The 22,959-nt window shown below is 52.2% G+C and overlaps 8 protein-coding genes across 8 annotated transcripts; 4 read left to right on the top strand and 4 right to left on the bottom strand.

Annotated features, from left to right (window-relative positions):
- Positions 1 to 579: 579 nt before the first annotated feature.
- On the bottom strand, positions 580 to 7,366 carry GT037_000682 (uncharacterized protein; the record flags this gene model as incomplete). Its single annotated transcript, XM_038925729.1, has 9 exons — positions 580 to 1,779; positions 1,827 to 2,027; positions 3,964 to 4,067; positions 4,126 to 4,614; positions 4,665 to 5,528; positions 5,579 to 5,607; positions 5,658 to 5,681; positions 5,734 to 5,777; positions 7,022 to 7,366. The coding sequence occupies 9 exons, from the start codon at positions 7,364 to 7,366 to the stop codon at positions 580 to 582; spliced, it is 3,300 nt and encodes a 1,099-aa protein (XP_038791585.1).
- A 2,154-nt stretch (positions 7,367 to 9,520) lies between these two features.
- GT037_000681 (uncharacterized protein) lies at positions 9,521 to 10,678 on the top strand (the record flags this gene model as incomplete). Its single annotated transcript, XM_038925728.1, has 2 exons — positions 9,521 to 9,799; positions 9,887 to 10,678. 2 exons carry the CDS (start codon positions 9,521 to 9,523, stop codon positions 10,676 to 10,678), a joined length of 1,071 nt encoding a protein of 356 aa, XP_038791584.1.
- Positions 10,679 to 11,116: 438 nt separating this feature from the next.
- GT037_000680 (uncharacterized protein) lies at positions 11,117 to 11,683 on the bottom strand (the record flags this gene model as incomplete). The annotated part of the gene is made up of 1 exon (XM_038925727.1): positions 11,117 to 11,683. One exon carries the CDS (start codon positions 11,681 to 11,683, stop codon positions 11,117 to 11,119), a length of 567 nt encoding a protein of 188 aa, XP_038791583.1.
- A 249-nt stretch (positions 11,684 to 11,932) lies between these two features.
- On the top strand, positions 11,933 to 13,353 carry GT037_000679 (eukaryotic translation initiation factor subunit 6; the record flags this gene model as incomplete). The annotated part of the gene is made up of 3 exons (XM_038925726.1): positions 11,933 to 12,433; positions 12,493 to 13,088; positions 13,140 to 13,353. The coding sequence occupies 3 exons, from the start codon at positions 11,933 to 11,935 to the stop codon at positions 13,351 to 13,353; spliced, it is 1,311 nt and encodes a 436-aa protein (XP_038791582.1).
- Positions 13,354 to 13,771: 418 nt separating this feature from the next.
- GT037_000678 (calcofluor white hypersensitive protein precursor) lies at positions 13,772 to 17,220 on the bottom strand (the record flags this gene model as incomplete). Its single annotated transcript, XM_038925725.1, has 12 exons — positions 13,772 to 13,927; positions 13,994 to 15,810; positions 15,863 to 15,908; positions 15,957 to 16,041; positions 16,091 to 16,126; positions 16,214 to 16,340; positions 16,388 to 16,720; positions 16,768 to 16,864; positions 16,916 to 16,955; positions 17,005 to 17,035; positions 17,086 to 17,131; positions 17,185 to 17,220. The coding sequence occupies 12 exons, from the start codon at positions 17,218 to 17,220 to the stop codon at positions 13,772 to 13,774; spliced, it is 2,850 nt and encodes a 949-aa protein (XP_038791581.1).
- Positions 17,221 to 17,474: 254 nt separating this feature from the next.
- GT037_000677 (hepatocellular carcinoma-associated antigen 66) lies at positions 17,475 to 18,859 on the top strand (the record flags this gene model as incomplete). The annotated part of the gene is made up of 2 exons (XM_038925724.1): positions 17,475 to 17,564; positions 17,615 to 18,859. 2 exons carry the CDS (start codon positions 17,475 to 17,477, stop codon positions 18,857 to 18,859), a joined length of 1,335 nt encoding a protein of 444 aa, XP_038791580.1.
- Positions 18,860 to 19,077: 218 nt separating this feature from the next.
- Positions 19,078 to 19,741, bottom strand: GT037_000676 (peptidyl-trna hydrolase domain containing protein; the record flags this gene model as incomplete). The annotated part of the gene is made up of 3 exons (XM_038925723.1): positions 19,078 to 19,165; positions 19,225 to 19,485; positions 19,545 to 19,741. 3 exons carry the CDS (start codon positions 19,739 to 19,741, stop codon positions 19,078 to 19,080), a joined length of 546 nt encoding a protein of 181 aa, XP_038791579.1.
- Positions 19,742 to 20,257: 516 nt separating this feature from the next.
- GT037_000675 (uncharacterized protein) lies at positions 20,258 to 22,851 on the top strand (the record flags this gene model as incomplete). The annotated part of the gene is made up of 5 exons (XM_038925722.1): positions 20,258 to 21,302; positions 21,352 to 21,531; positions 21,586 to 22,009; positions 22,064 to 22,284; positions 22,334 to 22,851. The coding sequence occupies 5 exons, from the start codon at positions 20,258 to 20,260 to the stop codon at positions 22,849 to 22,851; spliced, it is 2,388 nt and encodes a 795-aa protein (XP_038791578.1).
- Positions 22,852 to 22,959: the final 108 nt, after the last annotated feature.

Below are 22,959 nucleotides of genomic sequence, written 5' to 3'. Positions count from 1 at the left end.
GAATGTGGCAAAATAGATAGCCATGAATTGGGAGAATCTTTGTAACTGTTTTGGCCCTTCTGGGAGAACAATGTTACTCGGGACGAGAGGATGGGGTTGGAGATACGATGCAACGAAACAGTTGTTGCGTGGTTTGGGCGTGTGATCCAGGGTCTTCGGATAAGCAGTCCCCGCGCCTGCCAGGGCGTTTTGACGAAGAGCTTCGAGCTCAGAAACAGCCTTTTTCTCAGAATGTAGGCATCATACAGCACACTGATGCTCTGTGAAAGTAACTTATCTAAGATAAAGGCTTCGTTGCAAGAGCGGACAGAACCTGACGAACATGGATACGCGGCTTGACTGAACACTTAGAGCGAATGCGCTCACATTGCTCTTTTTACTAACCTTCCCTGCTGTATCTCGAGCTTCGTATCTCTCCATAACGTAAGTAGTCTTCTTTGACAGAACTCCGCGAAACAAAAGTCAAAGCTGCCCTGGTGGGTCTGCCCCAAAATTAAGCGCGGTACTGCCTCCCTTTACTTCCCAACTTTCCCAACCCCCTTTTCATCTTCAATATAAAATTACGTTCTTGTCCTGTCGTCATAGCCCGAGGTCTTTTATGCCAGATTCGACGCTACCGACTATCCTCACGGTTTTGGCGAGGCGTCGTGGCTTCCCACCAGCAAACTTCTGCAGCCAAGTGGTGAGGTTTTCCCAATTCTCGCCCCGCACAACTCTCCCCAGTACAATTTCATGGCCCGGCTGGCTCCAAGACCGTGATAGTTCTGCAGAGTAGCGTTCAGGCTGTCCAAGCACAGCTTCCAGCGCAAGGTGCGCATAACATACGGCCTCGTTTGCGTCACCCGGTATGCCTATATCATCGAGAGGCTTCGTTATCACGCTCTCGGGAAGCTCTGCTTCGAGGTAATCTATGATATTCGCGTTGCGCGCGCTCGGCCCACTGATAAACAGTTCGTCGACGTTCTGACCAGCAGGAAAACTGAGCGCAAGGAGTCTGCGGTACTGCCTCAGAATGTTCTCAGCTGTTACGCGTGTAACAGTAGCAACGATGTCTGCTTCAGAAAGTTCCAAGAAGACACACTCATCAATGAGTCTTTGCGCTTCGTGATCGCCAAACATTTCCCAGGCTACGCTGAGCGAAGGCAGGATGCGTGAGTAGTCGTATGTCTCAAGAAATTGTGTCATAACGCCTTCGTGAGGCTTCCCTTTCGTCGCAAATGTTCCGTTGTTGTCTTCGTTTCGGTCGTTTGAGGTGCAATATTTCATGGCGTAGTCGATGAGTAGACTTCCGGGTCCGCAGTCGCGACAACATGTTTCTCGAGCACCCCCGTCAGATAGAGGAGGGATGAAGCTGCAATTTACGAGCTCGCCAATATTCAGACATGCGCGAAATTTAGACGCGTGTCTCAAGAACAGTCTGTCAACGTAGGCGATAGGAGATATGTGAGGCCTTACGAGACCGGCTTCAACGACTGTAAGATCAAAGACGGTACTGATGCCAGTCTGAGCGCTGACATTGGCGTTCCACCCTAGCGGATGCGTGTTCAAATCGTTGCTTTCGGGCACACCAGGTCGCCTTAGACCTAACGCGTGTGTGCCGACCAGGTCAATGGACGCAAGCGGTATGTCGTGCTTATCGCAGAAGCTCCTAATGCCTTTGGAAAACAGGTAACCGAGTAGCGCGTTGGCGCATGCCACTGGCGAGGATTCGTGTTCTGCTTCGTGGAGGGAGGTAAGGATATGGTTCCGAACAGGAGGCGATGTAGGCATCGAGCCGCTCTGTCGTTGATCAGCATTCAGAGAAGTACAGTGTCGAGAGCACTAACTTGGACGAGCTCTAGACGCAATGTAGCGTCAGGTGAGGACTGACGGTACCGGACCAGCGCGAAGTTGAGCTGGTTCAGCCCGCTTCCGCAACAGACGCCCAGTACCCGGATGTCCAATGCAGATTGAAAACTCATTATCTCTCTCATATCAATGTGTAGCCTGTCATAGTCTGTTACCGAGTCGTTGCGGTGCATGCTAGGCTTCAATGCTGTTCGATCAAGGAACGCACTTTAATGCCCTAAATTCGGAGGCGATAATCACTTGAGTCGTGGAGGTGGTACCTGTCCAGTGGCGTATAACTGAGCCTTCGCCAGAGGTGGTTCGGGCTATAGCCCCATAGGGCACGTTGCATAAGAAGATGCATGCTGAAGGTAAGCTGTGGGGGTGGGGGGAGATAGCTAAGAACGCTATGCCAGACCCAACAAGCCCTGTGACGTCTCGTTGTACTGAGAGTCATGTGACATGACTTACACTTCGTTACGACTTACGCGAAAGGGAACAGTGGACTGGAACAAACTCCCGGCTGTCAAAAGTGACGTAGCTACTCGACAGTAGTTCCCATGAAAATTCATAAGTACGTCCACGATTGGAGAATACACAGGAGACCACACAAGGAGAGCGCGTCAGCGGTACTTTCTCCTGGCGGTTGGCTACGTGTCGGGTGCGTGCGGGAACGTGGCATTGGGAAACAAATGTATCTACTGCGGTTGTTGCACTCAGAAAGCCTCCGAGGTCAAGCAATGAGCAGATGGTCTGTCATACGTTGGTACTTCTCTCTGGGGACACAGAGAAGGTCAGAATGATGTTGGAAAAAACTTCGTTGCTTCAGGATTGTGCGCTTCACCAACGGTTCTGGTGGTGAAACTGATATTAGTAGCGAGCTTCTTGTGTGTTTCCAAGCTCAATCATATCAAAATAAGATCTGATATATGTTGCATTGCGCAAAGAGCTTTCGATGCAAAGAGCTTTCGATCAGACTTCAGCAAGTGTCTCGACATACAGCAGATGTCAGCACCATTGGAATCATCACGAACGGAGAAACTAGATATGCTCATGACTATGAGACGGAACAAACACATCATACAGGGCTTACAAACCACGTGGTTGACAGGCCTACCACTCGTACAGTCACCAGTCACGGCTACACGCGTACAGCTCAGACCACTCTCGGTCTATTTGACCGAAGCCCGGAGTAGACTTCGGAGCTTGCGTTTTGTCAAGATGCCAAGCTATCTAGATTCAGCGTGCACATAAAGACTGTATATCGTATCGAGTAGACGGTTGGGTCACATAACATGCATAACTGCAGACTAAGCGGACATGAGTACACCAGAACATTCAGTTCTTCCTACGATATACAGTAGCTCTTCAAATGGGAAGAGGCTCTGGCCTTTGTATCCCATGATACACTCGGAACAATTGCCCGGAAACTTGGTTCGCGAGATGTGGAGCATATCAAAACACGAATTCAGTCTGACAACTGATATGTCTGGAGCTATAGCCACATCCTTGGTGTCGTAAAATGGAATGAGATACCCGTATTGAGCTTAACAAGGGGGAGGGGTATATGGATCTGGTCACGGTATTGAGCGGCTACTTTTGTTAATGGTATGTTTATGGTACAAAACACGATGGTGCTGGCTGCCAGATACTGGAGCACCTCACTCCTTACGTCGGGTATCCTGCACAACCTCCAACACCTGATTTGATGGTTGCTTTTGGGGGAGGTTATGGATCACCATCAAGGGTGGACTCTACTTGGTACTAGCGACTGCCTTAACCGCAGTATCTACGGGCAAATGGTCAATGACGACTCAAGACCAAGCTCCACGGTGTTAAGCTGGAGAGGTGGACGAGCCAGGCATACCCCATTCAGCTTTCAACGCGTTGCTGATCCAGGTTGTCGGCCACACATGGTTTTTCTCGAAGTCACTCAGGAGCTGTACTACCTGGTCTCTTTCTTTCGGGTCGCATATAAGAGGCCCCCATATGAAGATGGTATGGCAGACGGTAATCATCAATGGAACAGTCTCCGGTGAACTATTACAGGCTCCGCAAATGGCGCGTGCATGCGATAAGATTCGATGCTGTTTGGATGAGTAAATACATGTTCTTCTTGGTGGCTGGGGTCCTTACATCCGTTTCAGAAAGCCTCCCAACATTGCGGATTGCAAACTTCGGGCCTGGCTTGTAACGCAACAGCATAATGCAGGCAAAGTGGTAAAATACAAACGACAAAGCTGATAAGTTCGTGAGCACCAGCGCAAGAATGGACCTCGGGGTGGATACAGGACTTACTGTGCCAGTCGGCAGTGAACAAGATCTCAGGAAACGAGCCCTGGTCGCTGGCTGGACCTTCAAAGATCGCATTAAAACCGTCGGGTCTGTCACGCATCCACGTTTGGACAAGGTCCCATAGCTCTTTCCATTGTCGCATTTTGTGAGTTTTCTCATTCTGTGGTTCCTTGCCATCGAAGCAGAAATTTACAACACATGCAAGATTCCATGTCATTTGGTTCGCCCAAGCGGTCTCCAATCTTAATCGTGCCAGCGGGTGTGCATCTCGCAGGGAGCTTGGGGTTGGGTGCAACCGTAATGAGAAGTCGATATCAGGTGGCTGCTGGTTGATGGTGGCATTGTAGAGGCACTGGCGTACGTAAACCCAAAAAGCAGCTTCGCGCAATGTAGGTGCTGATGGATCTACGTAGTGATTTCCTTGGGATGATCGAATAATGGCTGAGCAGCCTGCGAGATGCTGTTCATCATCAGAACCAGTGCTGGACGGCACTAGAGGTACGTATTAGGCAGGAAAAGCACAAGGATATAGCAGCACCTACCGTTCAGCTGCTCATAGAAGCGCAGTATGACGATAGCACACAAAAGAGTTTCATCGTGGCTAGCCGCTTGCTCGTTCAATCGTTCGATGAGCAGGACAATGCAGCGCTGGTAGGCTGCTTCAGCTGTTGCGTCTTTTCTGCAGTGGCGAGCCGCAAAGGACATGACAGCTTGGCAAAGTACTGGGCATTGTTTGACCTTTTCCGGCACGCCCAGTGTAAACTGACGTGTGGCGTCTGTGCAGTCTAGCCAACGACCAAGATATTCGGTATAGTGATGCACCAGCAGGGCTTCTTCATGTGTCAAAGAAAAATGCTGAGGTGGATAGTTTCTCGCCCCCTCTGGCATATCCCTTCGGTTATGCGAGTGCGAGTGCGCCTGCTGCATTGCCTGACGGGTATACATCGGCAGCGAGCCCTCTGACATGCCGGCCGGGTCGGGCGACTGCAGCAGACTCGCCACCGACGCACCACCTGGTGTACTCGTGGACCTAGGAACAAAATATGGTGAGCCTGGGGATAAGTGAGCCGACGGTGAGGAAACGCTGGTAGATTGGCCCTCCGATACTCCGTCGGTCCGACTGTTTTTCCGTCGTCTCGGTGAAGTGTTCCGGCTGAAACTCTCCTCGCTGAAACTGTTTGTGCGAACGGCTTCATCTCCTCTACCAATGCCGTCGACTCCTTCGATACCGTCAACTTCCATCATGTCACTCTTACTCTCGGTTTCGTCATCGGTGCCACCAGCAGCAGATCGACTTGATGAAGGTCCATCAGGCCAGTAATCCTTGAACTTGGTATGTGGCTCTTCCCACTGGCAAGGACGGCTTCTCTTGCTACAGGCTTTGCATACTGGACGGGTTTCGTCGCCTGCGTGTAGGATCAGTATGAGAAGGAGCGCTCTGCAACAGAACACTCACACTTAACGCGGCGCGCTCGACAGGTAAGGCTTATGCAGATCAGCGGAATTTGTCGCCGCAACCTCATGGATCCACTTACCAGCCGTTCCTAGAGCGGAATTTACTGTATAAAGTCAGTAATATGTTTTAAGTATTGGTTAGGTACCGGAGATTACCCCATATATAGGAATTCAAATCTAACGTTCGAATCAAAATGTACCTGTCGTCGTATTAGCTGGTGCCCTGGCTTGTGCCTTGTGTCTCACGATAGCGCTCGCCATGAATTGACAGAATAGCCAGCATTGGAAGTGCGTACCAAAAATATGCAATCGGTTAACTTATCCTCTTGGGAAACCTTCTGACGACTTCTTGGATTTGCGCGTTGACTTTACCGAAGCAGTGGCATCTGTAGGATCTTGTCGGCAATGTTCGATAGGAACTAAGAAAGATCAAGCAAGGTACGTCACACGTGGAAGCGAGGCAGGTGCGAGCTAGATATGCTACGGGGCAAAAGGCTGGCCAGCTCTAACGTAGTCTCGATAACATTAGTCATTTGGCAATTCGCCAGGACATATGCCTTATTCTCTGACGCGGTGAAAAAGGAGTTGAGCTTATAACTCACCTGTTGAGAACGCTCGATGCCCGGTATGTCTGTGGTGTTGGCTAGATTGAGGTGCAGCGTCACTCACGGGGATGGCGATAAAAAAGCGACACGCTACCCTGGATTCAGTATACACAACTACTGGATATAAGCTAGCGTGTCGCCTTTTTATCGCTATCCCCGTGACTCTGTTCCCTTAGACTAGACTGTGTGCTGAACATACGGTATTCATGCAGAGCCTATGCTCATCTCGATCAATGCTGTCAGGTGCGGCCAACCTCCGATACTGCCGTCAGTCCGCTCGATGTCGGTGACCCTTGCTTGGTAAAGGTTAAAGACCGGAACAAGATCCCGCAGCCAGTCAGGGGCAGCAAAAGAGTGACGCTCGGATCCCAAATGCTCTCCAGATGCTTAGGTAGGTGAGTAGCTGTAGGTTGCTAGCAGTTTGCTATGCACCAGCTGTCTAGAATGCCTGCTAAACTGCTGAAAAAGAGCGCGTTTGCCCAGATGTTTTGAGGTTCAATTCAGTTCTCCCAATATGTCGGTCAAATGTTTCGCCAAACGGCCGCCAAAATGCTCCTAATCCAAAAACACTGATTCGTATCGAGGTCCCAGCAGGTCGTAAAGCGACCCTTAAGATGGCCTCACACAATTGGACTACCCATATCACACAAGTGGTGTACTTGAAATGTGTTCAGGAACGTCCAACGTGCAGAGTTAGATTGTCTCTGCATTGGAGAGGTCGATCTACTTCTCTCGATTTTGTCGCCAAGAGTTGCTCTGATCAGCAAAGTCCGGATCTCGTCTCGAACTTGGGAGTTAGAACTTTGCACCCTCCCCAGGCCCTCCCCAGGCGACTTTACGCGTTTGCAGTTCCGTCGTCCACGCATGCGCTCATGAGCACCCTTACCACGCGAATTCATCCTAGCCGAGACTATCCACACCTCCAGCCCGCTGGCCTCCCTAGCCGTACCTACGAACACCGACAGTCGCACGCCGTCACCGCCGCAGAGATTCCGAGAGAAAACAACCAGATTCGCGTAGAGAGGGTCGCCCAGGAACACTTCTGGACGCAGTGAGAGCGTGCAATTTCCCAGCAGCATCCTCAAGTGTAGACCCTGCAGACTAGGACTAGGTGCATTCTCCTGTGCTGAACCTGTTCGAAGCATGGGTGCATCGCTTTTCAAAGACGCAGAACGGTTGATCATTCAAGATCGCCTTCCAAGATCTGTGTATTTACTTTGTATTTAGACCTTTCTGAGCCGCAATAAACAAAGCCTGGGAGCCAAGACACTCATAGAGATATCATTTTCACACGAAGCATGAACTGGAACATCTGCTGTTGCAACGCCGTTTGGCCAGCTTGGAGACTTGTCCAATCTACCCAATGTTGTATCCTACCGACTTCTTACTAGGCATACGTATAGCCCGCGAGTTTTGATAGTGCGATCCCTACGCGTGTTGCTTCTCGAATTGGTTTCAAGGATATCCATAAAAGCTTTAAGATTTTGTACTCAGAATTTCCATCGCCAGTTATCAGAAAGCGATACGCATGCCCTACGACACAGCCAACCTACGTCTTGAGAGTGGCTTATGTCGGTTACATGAATTCATGAAATCCGGTTTGCATACGATACCACAATGGGCTGGCAGCACTAATGTTCAATCTATACCACGAATTTGGGTTTAAAGGTTTGCTTCGTAACATAAAAGGTAGTAGCATACGGTACAATAAGGCACATTATGCAAGAGTCATACTGGTAGGCTTCGTCGGCTATTACCTTCAGACATAGAATTATTCATGGACGGACCGTGATCCGTGACGTGACCTATGAATGGTGGCAACTCCACACCAACGGTTTCGTAGCGACACGTTTGGCCGAGACGAGCACAAGAAGGCAAACCCAGGATCTCTCTGGAAAAGCGTTTCTGTGAGCCAAAGTCAAGATCAAGGCAAAAAACTACTTGCGTCACTGGCTGACTTAGGAATTTGAAGATGGCCATATGATACTAGAGATTTGGAGCGAGCTGCACGTCGAAGCAAGCCTTCATACAGCGCATCGATCACACGGCAGTCGACAATACACGGGTGCGGTGGGATCGGATTGTCTCTGCTAGATCGGGTTTAGCGAAACCGCATGGACCATCATGGCATTTCTGAGCTACCAATTCGACAGCCCTACACGATCGACAGATACGCGAACGTTATATCCGTAAGGGTCTCAAGATACCTGGCATGCGACAGACCAAGGTGAATAAATAGGAGCGAGATTGGTCCAGCGAAAGCGCGCTCTGCGGAACAGTCGATCCTACCACTGCCTCGTGCTAAGTGCCACCCTGTAGCTTACTAGTGGAGGTTCCTTCCTGGGCCTATTGTCGTCAGGGTCCAGAGTGTCGACCAGCTCAAGTAGGTATGGTTGATCATAGCCTGAATGTAAATTCAACGTCGGTCCATCAAAACCACAGAAGGGTACAGCTACTCCGGAGCGGATGTACTTGAGTAAATGAGATATGGATGCTATGACGCTCGGTGATTTATGAATATAGGCCTGCAACGCTTAAAGTGTGCACTTTTGCGCTTCAGACGAGTTTTCGCGCGTCGGTTTGTATGCATTTCTCCTTCGTACAGGTACCAACATGTGTGATATAAGCATGAAAACACGGTCGCCATGCGATTTTAATCCGCGGTCGTACGTTAGACTATATTGTTCACGTACAGATCGCTGTCTGCACCAGTGTCATGGTCGAGACTTCCAAGGACCAGTCAGTGTGCATGTGATCACTTATCGCCAATAAAAGCCAACAACGGAAGTTTAGTACCGTCGGCACCCACGCAACTTCCATATCTACGTTGCAGCGTTGTGGAGCTATTCAATGACAACATCCAACATCAATGAAGCACTATGCATCCAAAGCAAATCTCCTGTGCAAGAACTCTTGTGAGCTCTCGACGGCTCTGATGATGATGATGCTTCAATCGCATGGTAACAAAGTGCTGAGGATGTTGCCACCGATTACAATCTGCCCATCATATACGTATGTCCTGTCCAACGTCTTCCTCTCCATATCATTTTCTTCATATTGCATTTTTACTTTCACTTCTGCCTTCCGACTTTCGCGTGCCACCTCGAGGGAGTATTTTCTTGCGCGCCGTATTAGACCGCCGTTCGCGTACGGAGCCGAGTGCAAACACGCTTCTGCTTCCGCCAGACTCTCACCTCCTCCCTCATCGGGTACACTCCCGTTTGCTTTGATCCGCTCCGACCCGTACTTGCTCTTATTACCTTCGATTTCTATCTTCTTCGTTCACCCGCCCCACCCTTCCTTGACGCACACAAAGCAACCACGACACAACCATCAAGATGACTCCGCTCCAGCTCTTCAAAATTCTCGCGCTCTTCCTGCTGGCTGCTTTGACCACGGCTTCACCCATTGCAATTCCCACTACTGGCGGTGTCTCGGTCCCGACCACTATCCCTAGCGACGTCTCGATCGCTATCCCAGCCAGTACCTCAGACAATGTCCCCAACAACGTGTCAACTGAGGTCAACTGCTATCGCTGTGTATACATCAACCTGTTTTGTAAGCAAATTGGCCTCACTGAGGACCAATGCTTCCGATTGCGATGCAAAGATCCCGACGTAAGTTCATTGATTTAATGATGTACCACCCTTGTGTGTGGATTTTGAACCTAGAGTATACCGGAACATGAACTGACAATCCCGCAGTGCTATCGATGCCGTAGTAGTTGCCGCGCTAACCAGCAACTCAACGGCTCCGACTCTGCTACTGCCGGCAATGTCGTTGTTGAGAGCTCTTCGACTTCTATGGCTCCAGTAATGAAGCGCGAGGAAGCAAAGCGGTGCTTCTGGGTCTGTATTCATACATACTGCACGCGGCAATGTATCGGCGACGATGCCGTTGCAGCTCTCAGGGCCAATAGCGCACTCGTCATCGACGAAGCCGACATGAAAACCGACACCACCATCTCCGTCTCTTCGAGCCATGCGCAACTAAAGAACCCTTTCCTCTACCATTGTGACTGGACTTCTGGTATATGCTGGACTGATCCTGTTCTTCAAGATGTAGCTGGGAGCGAAACCAGCATCGAGGAAATTCCGGACATCCCAACCAAGCTTTGTCGCGAGGTGTGTAGTACGGACGACTCGCTCTGCGGCATGATCTGTGATGTCGATGAGAATGAGGATAAAAACATCGACGTTGGGAAGGCTGACGTTGCTAACCGCGGGCCCAAGTGCCACTGGGAATGCATGTTTGGCCAGTGTTGGGCCGTCTGTCTTCCGACAATGGCTGTCGGCTCCGCCGACGCCAATGCCGTTATGGATTTTTCCTCTCTCAGATGCCGCTGGGAGTGCTACTTCGGTCAGTGCTATGCATGCTGCGTTCCATCGGCCAAAGGAGAGGGGGCCCAGAAGCGCGGTACATTACCTCCACCCTGTCATGAACGCTGTGACGACGACAAGTGCTGGGTTGTCTGTCCCCGTCCACCGATAGAGTAGGGCAACCTTTGTGGTAAGGTATCCAGCGCATGACTATTGTACGGTCTCTAGCTAAGTTTTACTAGTATGTCCATTCTAAGAAGTGTTCAAGTACGACTATCGGCGGCCCAAGACCTGATGAAAGCTCAAAAATGCAGTTAGGCAGGACGAAGGGTGTGAAGAATCTGGAGGCCTTGTACCAGTAATGTGGAGGTACAGATTGAAGCTTCTTATAATAGTAATGAAATTCGGGTGATTACTTTATGAAGTCAATGCTACCCGTCATGGTGGTGTACAATATGCCCATTCGTCGCTTCTTGACGCCTCATGGTATCCAAGGTTAATCGTCTGCACTCGTTCCCGTATGATACAAGTTTTGCTACAGCAGAGATGGGTTCGTTTCCATGCTCTGTTCTGCGCCCCATTTTCTTCGGTCAAACATGCGCCTCGCTGGGGAATTTACATGCCCCGGGCCTTCAAGAATTGCGCAATCTCGCTAGTATGATGGCCCTTGACAACAACATGTTGTGTTACGCTGTTGATCTTGACGTCCTCGTTCTTCTTGTTCAGGAAGACTCTCAGCTCGTCCCTCAGCGCTGATACGTCTCCTGTGATCTTGCGTACCGTTGTCAAGTGCAAGTTGCCTCCTCGCTTGTAGTCGGTGTAGATGGGCAGATTCTTGTTGACGGATCTCGAGACTGCGTACTTGGGCGGCGGCAGAGACAGTTTGAGTGCTTGTGACGATGTCTTTGGCTTGTTGCTATTTCTTGGCTTGTTGCTATCTCTTGGCTTGTTGTCGGCTCGTGGATGCTTCGAGGGCAGTACGGGCTTCTGTTGGGGCGGTTGCGCACTGTCGCCTTCGGTCAGCGACTCTGCGGCAGCAAGGTCGGCGGCTCGCTGGGCTTGCTGGGGCGTGGATGGGTGTTGGGAAGAGGCCGTGTAGAAGCGGAAGTGCTGTCGGCATGCGACTGCTCTTGGGGCAGCCAATGGCCGCAGCAGCGGGACCAGAGATTGAGATGGAGGCATGCTGTTCCAGCAAGGAGCCGTTCAAACACAGCGACGGCGAAGACGAAGCGGATAGCCTGGTTGTGACGTGCAGGCTGCTGCCATGGCTCGCGGCTCAACACCACAAGTTTAGCGTACAGGGTACCTCGCTTGCGCACAGTCGCGGGTTTTTTCACCCCGCCACGGCCGACATAACGAATTTCGCGCCTCGCCCGCTCCACCAACCTCACCCACCACGTTGCACCCACACAGCTGCGACATCCACCCAACATGGCCGACTCAGCGGCAAATGGCGCCAACGTCGCCGAACAGTACTCGCTCCTCCCCAAGCTTATGCCCAACCTCGACCGTCATCTCGTCTACCCGCTCCTCAACTTCTCCAGCGATGAAGAAGCCGACCAGACCGTCGAGCAGAAGAAGCTCCTCCTCGAACTCCTCAAGCCCACCAACATGACGGATTTCGTCGGACAGCTGCACCAGGAAGTCCACGGCCTCGACGACATGTCCGACGAGTTCAAGACCAAGCGCGACCAGGTCCTGAAGAAGCGCGACCAGCTCGACGAGGCGACGAGCAAGATCAGCGGCCTGCTCGACGACGAGAACGTCGTCACAAACCTGAGGAGCGACAAGCAGCAAAACTTGGCATACCTCAAGGAGAGCCATGGTGTGGACATGGACATGGTCAACCAGTTGCTCGAGTTTGGCCAGTTCCAGTACTCGTGCGGTGTATACCCCCACGCCGCTGAGCTGCTCTACCGATTCAGGGTTCTGGTACGTCTGCCCAACGCGCCCTCGTACTTGGTTTGCTTACTGACTCCGTCTCACTACAGACCACAGACGGCGACAAGGAGCGCGAAGCCACCTGGGGCAAGCTCGCCTGCGAAATCCTCTCCGTAAACTGGGACTCGGCCATGGAGGAGATCAACAAGCTCAAGGAGATCATCGACACACGCCTCTTCAACAACCCGCTCGCACAGCTGCAGCACCGCACCTGGTTGATCCACTGGTCGCTCTTCCCCCTCTTCAACCACGAAGCCTCGCGCGAAACCCTCACCGACATGTTCTTCTCCCCCGCATACATCAACACCATCCAGACAAACTGCCCCTGGATCCTGCGTTACCTCTCTGCTGCCGTGATTACCGGCCGCAACCGTGGCCGCAACTCGAACCAGTACCAGAAGCAGCTCAAGGATTTGATCAGGATTGTACGACAGGAGGGTTACGAATACAGTGACCCCGTCACCGACTTCATCAAGGCCTTGTACATCGACTTTGACTTCGAGGAGGCGCAGAAGAAACTCAGCGAGACCGAGGAGATTCTGAAGAACGATTTCTTCTTGTTGGGTGCAGCGGAACAGTTCGTAGATGCGGCGAGACATCTCATCTCAGAGAGCTACTGCAAAATCCATCAGAGGATTGATATCAAGTGAGTATTGGCCATTTCTCCGCCCTTGGCATCACACTAATACATGATCAGGGACCTCTCAACTCGTCTCGGTCTTTCGCAAGATGAGGGTGAGAAGTGGATTGTCAACCTTATCCGGGACACTCGTGTAGATGCGAAGATCGATTACCAGGCCGGCACGGTCGTCATGAACCACCCACCACAGTCCGTCTACCAGCAAGTCATCGAGAGGACAAAGGGAGGCTTCTTCAGGACACAGGTTCTTAGCGCGGCTGTTGCCAAATGAGCGTGACGCATGTTGTGTTCAATGCATTTGTGTTTTTACAATGGGAGGGAGAGCCAACAGCTTCTGGGGAGGTTACAATCGGGGAGATGATGACGATCATGAAAGGGATGAAGGAATGATCGAAAAGTATGGGTTCGGCATTTGGGGTTTTACGAATTGGGCGTGGCAAAGACTTGCGCAATGCATGCATGGGTATGGGCGTCCTGTTATGGCTCTTGTAGAGCCATCTGTATTCCTGGGCAACAGCACACGAAGCGCTGTATCGGTAGTGGACAACAAGTAGTATCCAAGAATTCACATGGACGATGAAACAATACTACAGCTGTATTTTCCCGTTCCTGGTTATCATACAGTACAAGTCTATTCCAAATAACCCAATTTTCAGTTCCTCCCAATCTGTTCAGCCCATGCCTCCAGCTCAAGCATAGTATCTGGGCTCATTGAAGACGTGGTACCTATGCCCCCTGACACCATGTCCCTTGAACAGTTCCGGGAATCTCAAACCAGCAGGAACCTGCGATTCATGTACAAGCTCGTTTCCATTCTCCGGCTCGCCGACGACGAATTTGCCCACCTGCATCAACATCATTAGCACCACATCGTTCTGGTACGATAGACGAGAAGAGAGGGATCAACTTACCTGCAACTCGGTATCCGTAATGGTATGCCTGGAAACACGCGCATACCCACTCCTTTTCAACCCCTTGAAGAGAATGTACTCGCACCATCTATCCCAGTCTGACGGATCGATATCCTTCATTCCGCTCTTCTCACCCACATAAGTATTGTAGTTGCCCTCGCCAGGTTTGATGACCAAGTACGACAAGAGGATGGCAGGGCGAGGCGTAGCCTTCATGCGTTCGGCTAGATATTCTGACTGTAGGCGGCGATCCTCGGGGTCCTCTTCCTGGCCCGAGTGAAAGACGAAGATATCGATCATCTCACCGTAGGCATCGATTGTGGCTTCGATGGCGGGAGCGAGTTCGCCAACGGGCGACGGGAGGAGATGGTGTGTAGAGTTTACAATCGGGAACTTGGAGAGGAGCGCTGAGCCCCATGTATGCTTGTTCGGGCCCGGGCCAAAATCGACATACATGCCTAGGTCTTCGGCAAGGAACTGTGTTGTATCGCGGTTGCCCATGATGATGCGTTGGAGATCGCTTTCTAGGAGACCTATGACATCGACTTCCATTTCTTTGATCAGGTCACGCATGCGGTATTCAGAAGACCACATGTCGTTATCAAGGGAGAAGTGTATCGTCCAGATACCAGCAGTGATGGTCTTGGTTTCTGGGTGGTAGGGTGTGTAGTCGTATGACGGGAAGCGTAGGTAGGCAGTAGCGATGGCAATCAGCTCCAGGGCACCAAGAACGTACAGGTAGTAGGACCGCTGTCTACCGGCGGCTGCAGTAATGACAGCCTTACCCTTGTAGTTCTTAAGTGCAGGCGGTTGCGCAGAGACACTGAAGATGCCAGCACCGATCTGGAGCATCATAGCTGTCATGACCCAGTCTGTATGTTCGCGGACGAGCGGGCCACCAGGAACGAACGCGTAGGCTACAACCCAGACGTGGAAGAGGACCATGAAGTTGTAGACCAAGAATCCGAGTCCGAACGTCCGGCCTGGCGAGTGGCGCGCCGCGTGGGCAATAAGGATAGGTGCTGCTGCCATAGTGTACATGGCAAGAACAAGGGCACCATAGAACCCAGACCAGTGACTAGTGGTAGTTAGAACGGCAGCGCCAATTGAACCTACGCCGTAGAAGGCCCACGATCTCGACAGGTTTGGCGCGAACAACCCAACCGTAAGACCGAATCCCATAGCTAACAAAGTCAAAGTGCCATGGGGAACAGCCAGGGGACCCCGAACGGGGTAGCCTTCCCATACCCAAGAGATCATCGTACTCGAGTCGGAGAGCAGCGAGTGCATGGCGAACATGACTCCTGCTAAACCGAAGCTCGCAAAAACGGACGACCCTTTAGTAGGGCCCTGAGCTGGCACATCAGCACCAGAGCTGGCAGTAGATCTGGTCGATATGAGCATCGATACGAAGGCAACGACAAGACCGGTCCTGTTCCATCCGCCGTTCGCCTCATGCATAATTGGCCAGATTGGGTTGTTTGTCCAAAAAGCAAACTTGGCAATACTAGAAGCTATTAGACCAATAGCAAAAGCAGAGATGCGTGCTTCGAGGCGATGTGGTTGGGATCGTTCGGCGAAGAAAGTAGCAGACCATGCGAGGCACGACATGGATAGACCAAAACCAACAGCGAAGAGTCGGTTGACAGGCGTCTTTGCGAGAAAGGCAAGAAGCCCAGAGAGTGAGAGCAAATGAAAGAACCAGACGTAGCGAGTGGCAAGGTAGCGTATGGGCTTGATGCCAAGGAAGAAGGGAGTGATGGTGCACATAACCAAGGCCTCATAACCAGAGATACCCATGTGCCAAAGCGGGAAGTCTACAGGTCATCAACAAAGATATTACAATCATGAAGCTGGAGTTGAACTTACACCAGACGCAGACGCCAAGGGAAGTAAGCATGGACCAGAAGACAAACTGTGAACCAGTCAGTTGCGTCTAGTAGCATCTTGACATGCCACTTACTCCATTGTACACATCTGCCGCAGCATAAATGAGTCCGGACCAGACAAAGGCACCTGAGAAGGTCGCGCTCATGTCCTTGTTTTTTCTGGAAACGTCAGTAACGCTTCGCATTCCGAAAGCAAATGACAGCTTACTCCTGGATGCTGTCTGATGTAGATTTGGAGCCCGCACTACAAGAGGTATATTGTCAGAAGGTGATCGTAAGAAGTATACATTCTTGATGAGTGTCTATCTATATTGGGAGACGAGGAACGTACAGGCGGGATACACCTCGAACATCCTTGACGACAATCTCCAAATGTTGGAATTCGATCATCGTGACAGCATCAAAGGCTACGTCGAGCAGAACCAGTGCCCATTCGAAGAAAGCGTAGATAGTGTAGGCTAGAAACATATTAACAAGGACCTGACAGTACAGTGAGATGACATACCTCCGGCAACACGATGTACCTTGTGTTGAATGAAGAAGTATATCAATGGCACAAGAGTTCCGAAAAAGCTGGCAGCGAGGACTTTTCGGTACTTGAGAGCAGTGGGGTTCTTGGGGCTGAGAGCAACACAGCCCAAGGTCCAAGGAAGGGTCGCGACAAGGTATGAGATCATGAAAATGTCGTGCCAGTCATGGTCGTCTGTAGAGGTCACATATGTCCACCCCCCGCATGTCAAGGTCCGAAAGATGCCAACGCCAGCGATGAACTTGGGGAGGGACGAGTTAGGACGGCGGGTCAAGATGTACCAAAGGCCGACGAGCGCAAATCGAGGGCCTGCATATGTCAGTATAGTCGTCTATGTGTCGGGCCTTGTTCCATACCGGATGTGAGGGCGATGAAGAGCATAAACACCGAACGCTCTGGATAGCGGTCACCGATAGTCGCGGACACGGATGGGAACCATTCATCTGGGTAGCCCTGGGTATGTTGTCAGTATAGCTGAAGCCTGACATGCAGCATGCGACTAACGTAGAACTCGTTCTGTACGATCTTGTGGTAGTGTAGCCATCTGCGGATGTTCAGTCGCGTCGTGGGGTAGCAGAGAGTCAAGTGCGTACATTCCAACTACGAGGGCGCCGACAAAGGCACCTGTGCTTGTCGTCAGTACAGCCAATTACAGGGGCCTAGCATGGACATACAGTAGGCCATGGCGGTATGCGAATATGATATCCATTTTCCATTGAACTACGTCTTGTGAGCATGCGGAGCTCTCGGGGGTGAGGTCTGCCTGCGCGTACCGTAGCGACGGTGTCGCCGTCCTTGTCCTTGACCATTGTAAAAGATGCAGGTAGCCTCTCAGCGACGCTCGAGCATTGGAAGAGAAGAAAGAAGCAAAAGAGCGTCGTGAATTGATGATTCGCAGTCGTCAGACACGCGAGCCTCCTGAAGTTGTCATGGCCAGGGTTCGCGCTTCCGAGGTCCGCAGCCAAGGCGCTATCGGCGGGAGCAGCGTTAGCCTAACTTTTTTCTAAGGCACGGTCAACTTTTCTGATCTCAACTTTGCCAGCAACACTGGACACGCGCAAACATGGCCGGACCGAGTGACAAGGCGCGTTTCTACCTCGAGCAGTCGGCGACGGAGCTGAACGAGCTTGAGCGCAAGAAAATCTTCACACGGGTAAGATACGCGCATCTTCGCGCTACGCCATGTCTTCTAACAATCCGTAGGAAGAGATCGGCTCCATAGCGAAGAAACGCTCCGACTTCGAACACATCATCAATGCTAGAGGCTCGCACCCTGAGGACTACATGCGATACATCGAATTCGAAAAGAGTGTCGATGCTCTCCGCCGCAAACGAGTAAAGCGACTTGGTGTACGGTACAAGGGCTCTGGTCAGCGGACAATCTACTTTCTCTACAACCGGGCAACGCGCAAGTTCCCGGGCGACCTGGTGCTATGGATGCAATACATCGACTTTGCGCGCAAGGACAAGGCATACAAGAGACTGAACGACATCTTCACCTCGGTCGCTCGACTCCACCCTACCAAGCCTGACATATGGATCCTTGCGGCCAATTACTTCATGGATACACAGGCCGACATTACCAATGCGCGGAGCTATATGCAGCGAGGGCTGCGCTTCTGCAAGAACTCCGAGGTCATGTGGCTGGAATACGCGAAGCTCGAGACTATCTACGTTGGCAAGATCGCTGGTCGGAGGAAGATTCTCGGTTTGGACATCGATCGCACAAGCAAGTCGCGCACAGATGAGGACGGGGACGAAGACATGATTGCGCTCCCCGAGGTGACCGCCGAGGATGTGAATCCCAGCTTGAAGCAGGATGACGGTGTGGATGAGGTAGCTCTGCAGAACTTGGCCTCTGCACCAGTACTCACTGGCGCTATCCCACTGGCAGTCTTCGATTCCGCCATGAAGCAGTTCCAGGGCAAGGCCAAACTCGCCGACAGCTTCTTCGAGATGTTTGCCGAGTTTAGTCAGCTAGCCTGCATACCACGCATCTTGCAGCACGTGCTAGATTACCTGCAAGATAACTCTCCACAAGCCGTGGAGACCGCTATCTGCAGGTTCCGCATGCTGCTATTTGGTTGCGATCCTACCGACCCAGAGATCGCCCTTGCATTAAGCAGGGCCTTGGATTTGATAAGCTCCGCCATTCAGCAACATCCCACGGAAACTGTCAGGGTTTCCGAAGTCGCTGTTCGACGGCTGTTATCTCTGCACCGGTTACTTGCGGATAGCGATTCGTCGTTGCAGAAGGCATCGCGAGCAGCACTACGCAAGTATGTACGGGCCATGGAAAGTGGTGAAGGCGATAAGGTTGCTAGACTGGCCGAATCGCTACGACAGCAGGGAAAGAGAGATGATTCGGAGTTGTTGGTGCAGACGGGCGTCAAGTACTGGCCTGCAAATGAAGCGCTCCAGAATTTGTCGTCGGCGATGGAAACGTGAAGGATCAAGAGACCTTGGTCAGCAGACACTAATTGTACCGAGCACTCCCTGCATGAAGTATTCTTCCTATCTCTTATCGGATCGAATACCATAAGCTACACCGCTACGGCCACACTCGCACTATCGTGAGACGTGCTACCGTTTAACGGTTGAACCACGTCACCTGCGCGTCAAGCTGATCAATGATGCTGTGGCAAGCCGCTTCCCCGCAGACCGCTTCACTCATCACCCCGGCCTCGCCGCGACGTCTTCTTAGCGCTTTGCTGCTTCTTGCTCTTGAGGCGGCGCTCGTTATCAGACTTTTGTCTGGTGTGTTATCAGCTTTCGGGCCGTCGCTAGGGCCGTCGCAATGGACGAAAACATACAGATGTTTGACACGCTGCACCTGTGCTGCTGGCGTCTCGGCGGGGACAGCGTCTTGTCCAGCCCGGGCAATGGCTTCGTATAAGCGCTTGTAGCAACTTTGAGCATTGTCGCTCTGCTTTCGACTGTCGTCGGCCTGCACTATTATAGTATTTGACCTAGCAGCTACGTAGCGGGAACGTCTAATCTCGCCATGCAAAGCTGCAGGGACATGGTGCAGCAGGGCGTCTAGAGGCACCTTTAATGTAGCTTTTGAATTGACTCTTTGTGCACATTTTTAGTATAGCGCGCACGTTTGGAAATTTATTGTAGTGTGTCATACTTGTTGACGTTCTGGCCACCGGGGCCTGATGATCTGCTGAAGCTCAGTTCGCCAATGCTCTGCAGAGGGATCGTCTCTGCATCCAGGCTCGCAAGCCAGTTGCGCGCAGCGCGAAGCTCGTCGCCAGCGGCACTGCTGGCACTTGTTCGAAACTGGAACGGGACGAGCGAATGGAAGACAAGACGTCGAGGCAGCATCACCGGTCGCGCAAATTGCTCGGGGGGTTGGGCTTTGTCAAGATGAGATCATGTTATAACGGGCATGTGCACAGGCTAGGGTCAGAAAGACCATTTTAACCACATAACGGACGCTAGAAGGGCACTAAAGCACATCACGTGGGCAAAGCTTAACCAGAGAAGTTCGAGATTCCAGGCTATCCTCGGAGTCGACACGGCGCCGTGTCCCAACATCTGCTGCACCACATTCCCTCTTGCACCTTGCCTGACTGCACCCAACATCTCTTGCCACTTTTACGGGACCCGCTTCTCGCTTCCGTGCCTGTGGCTTTCGCGCGTCTGCCATCCCATCCATCTAACCTCGACCATCATATAGCACCTAGCCAGCCCCGCCATCGGCTTCTTCTTCTTCTAGTGCTCAATCTGCTGCAGCTCTCCAGCCCTTGTCGCGACGGTGCGTTCCGTAGATGCTTTGAGTTGACTTCCCCTTCACCCACGCCTTGTCTGCCAGCTCTGCGCTCTGGCTCCGCAGTCTACATGAGACCCAACTCCAGTCCACCGCAAGAAGCTGAGCACGTACGGCACCAGTCACTGACGCCGGAGAGCCCGCGTCCGCAAAACGTCCCGTCGCCCGCCAACATTCCCATCCTTGTAGAGCACATGGATGCAAACTATAATGATGTCTCACTCAGCAACACCGACTCTGCAGCTCCTTCCGCTCCCCATTTCCCCCAGCAGGCGCACAGCTCCAGCGCGAACGCGAACACGTCCACGCCGTACTTCGCCGACCAGTCCGCGACCGCCAACTTCCACACTATAGGCGTACAGGGTGGAGGACATGATGCGCCGGGTGCTTTCTCGCAGTCGACTGGTTTTGGTGGCAGCATGGGTACGCAGCCGCATGATACCTCTTCAATGCAGAATTTCACCTCACAGCATCAGTCGCGCGCTGCTTCGGCCAGTGACGCGCAGCACGCGTCTGGTCAAGGTCTTCATTCTGCGTACCCATACTCCCATGACAATGCCTATGCTGCTCAGCATGCGCCCGCCCAGTCTACCCAAGGCGCTCACTACCAGACTGGAGCGCATACTGGCTCCAATATTGACGTACAAGCCCTGTTGGATTCTCTGACACCTGCTGCCAACAATGCGCCCTCGACTCAATATGCTTCTGCACAAGTGTCCCTCCAGTCACCGCAGACACAACACCATGCCTCGTCCTTGCCCTCGGCCACCAATCTCCCTGCGAGGCCGCCTACCCAAGATAAGCCCGCTACGCACCCCAACTATGACCCCAACGATGATATCAGATCCTATCATCCACAGAGTCAGCAAGCACCCAATGCCCAGCAGAGAGGAAATGGCTCTTTTCAGCCAATGAACGTGCAGAATCAGGACTTCTCTACAACGTCTGCCCATGCTCAGCAGCAGCCGGGCGAACGCAGCGAAACGCCCGACGACGAAGACCAGAGGTGGCCGCCCGAGGTGAATAGAAGATATGAGGAATTTTTGGATCAAGAGAGGAAGTTTGTAACGGAGGGGCAATGGGACCAATTCCCCATGGGCTCGCGTCTCTTCATTGGTGAGATGGGATTGTTTTGGCACCAAGGATGCGCCTAACCTTTTCTTAGGAAACCTCCCCACTGAAAAAGTCACCAAGCGCGACATCTTTCACCGTTTCTACCGCCACGGCAGGCTCGCGCAGATATCGATCAAGCAGGCATATGGCTTCGTTCAATTCCTTGACTCGGAGTCATGTCGCAGGGCCCTGGATGCCGAACAGGGACAGGCAGTGCGTGGCAGGAAGATGCGTATGTCAAGTCACCTCACTACACGACTAGTTAACAGTGGACTGACGAGAACAGACCTCGAGATATCCAAGCCCCAGCGAAACACGAAAAAGATAGAACCACCTAATCCGACACCGCGGCGACGCTCGCGTTCCCCGGATTATACTAGGGGCGGGACGGGACCGGCGCCCAGGGATAATCGTTATGTAGGGCATCCAAACTCCATGTCGCCGAGGGATCGACGCTTTCGCGATCGAGATGATTACCGACCCATGCGGTCGCCATCGCCACGGGCTCCTCCTCGGGGCATACGATCACGAGATAGAAGCCGCGACAGGTTCGATGCGCGATATCGTAGCAGGTCCAGGACACCACCACGCAGACACAGAAGCCCATCTCCACGTCGCGACTATACAGAAGATGGATTGGACCTTCGACGCCGATTGCCCCACGAGGTACCTGATATCCAGATTCTTGTGCTCAATGAGGGACTTCCCCGGTAGGTTGATGTTCAACATCCGCTGCGTGAGAGCAGGCGCTAACACTGTTGTAGTGACTTCATTCGCTACGTCGAGGATACTTTCCGCTCGCAAAACTTACGCAGTAACGTCCTGATACTGAGTGGTCGATTCCCTGAACCAGCTGTAGTTCGCAGACAAATCCTCGAAGGAGTCCTAGCTATTGTGAGGCTCGATACTACTGGCCTGACCAAAGGTAAGGTCAGCGTCCAGATTTTCGACCGACGTGGCGGTGCCAACAATGTCCAGTTCAATGGTATGATTGCCTATGCTTTGTATGAGTGACTACTGACTCGTGTTCCTAGAATACGCCGATCTTGACCCCACGACGGCTGGTCTTCTCGTCAACAATGCCAAACAAACCCAGCTGCGACCGGTTCTGCCGCCATCATCCTCGTATGGCTTCGGTCAGACTCTGCCACCGCACTTCCCTCAACCGAATAACCCCTTCCCGTCTCTGCCAACCACTCAACCCAACATCTCTAATCTCATAGCATCCCTCGACGGTGCTAGCTTGTCGCAGCTGCTCGGTGCGATGTCCGGCAACAACATACCCCAAAATGCGCAACCCGCGCCGAATCAAGGCTTAAATGCCGATCTTGCACGCCTGCTTGCCCAGGTGCCTAGTCCTGTTCAGACCCCTGGTTTCAGTGGCCCAGCTCAGCCACATCTTGCGCAGCTGGGCAACCAGTTCCCCGCACTTGCTTCTCTATTCGCAAACCAGAGCCAGGCCGCCGCTCCACCAGTACAGACACCTACTCAAGCTGGCCCCACACCAGACATGTCTGAAATCATGGCCCAGCTCGCTCAGTATCAACGCTGAGTAAACTATTTCCGTACAGCCAAAATCCTAGATATCAAGCACGGCTGTCTCGGAGGTTACCACCAGATAAACCCGACATTGCTACAATAACCCATGTCCTATATGCCA

Source organism: Alternaria burnsii (genome assembly GCF_013036055.1).
Source record: "Alternaria burnsii strain CBS107.38 chromosome Unknown 705, whole genome shotgun sequence".
Taxonomy (NCBI): Eukaryota; Fungi; Ascomycota; class Dothideomycetes; order Pleosporales; family Pleosporaceae; genus Alternaria; species Alternaria burnsii.
Note: the sequence above shows the minus strand (reverse complement) of the source record. Positions and strands in the feature narration are given on the sequence as shown.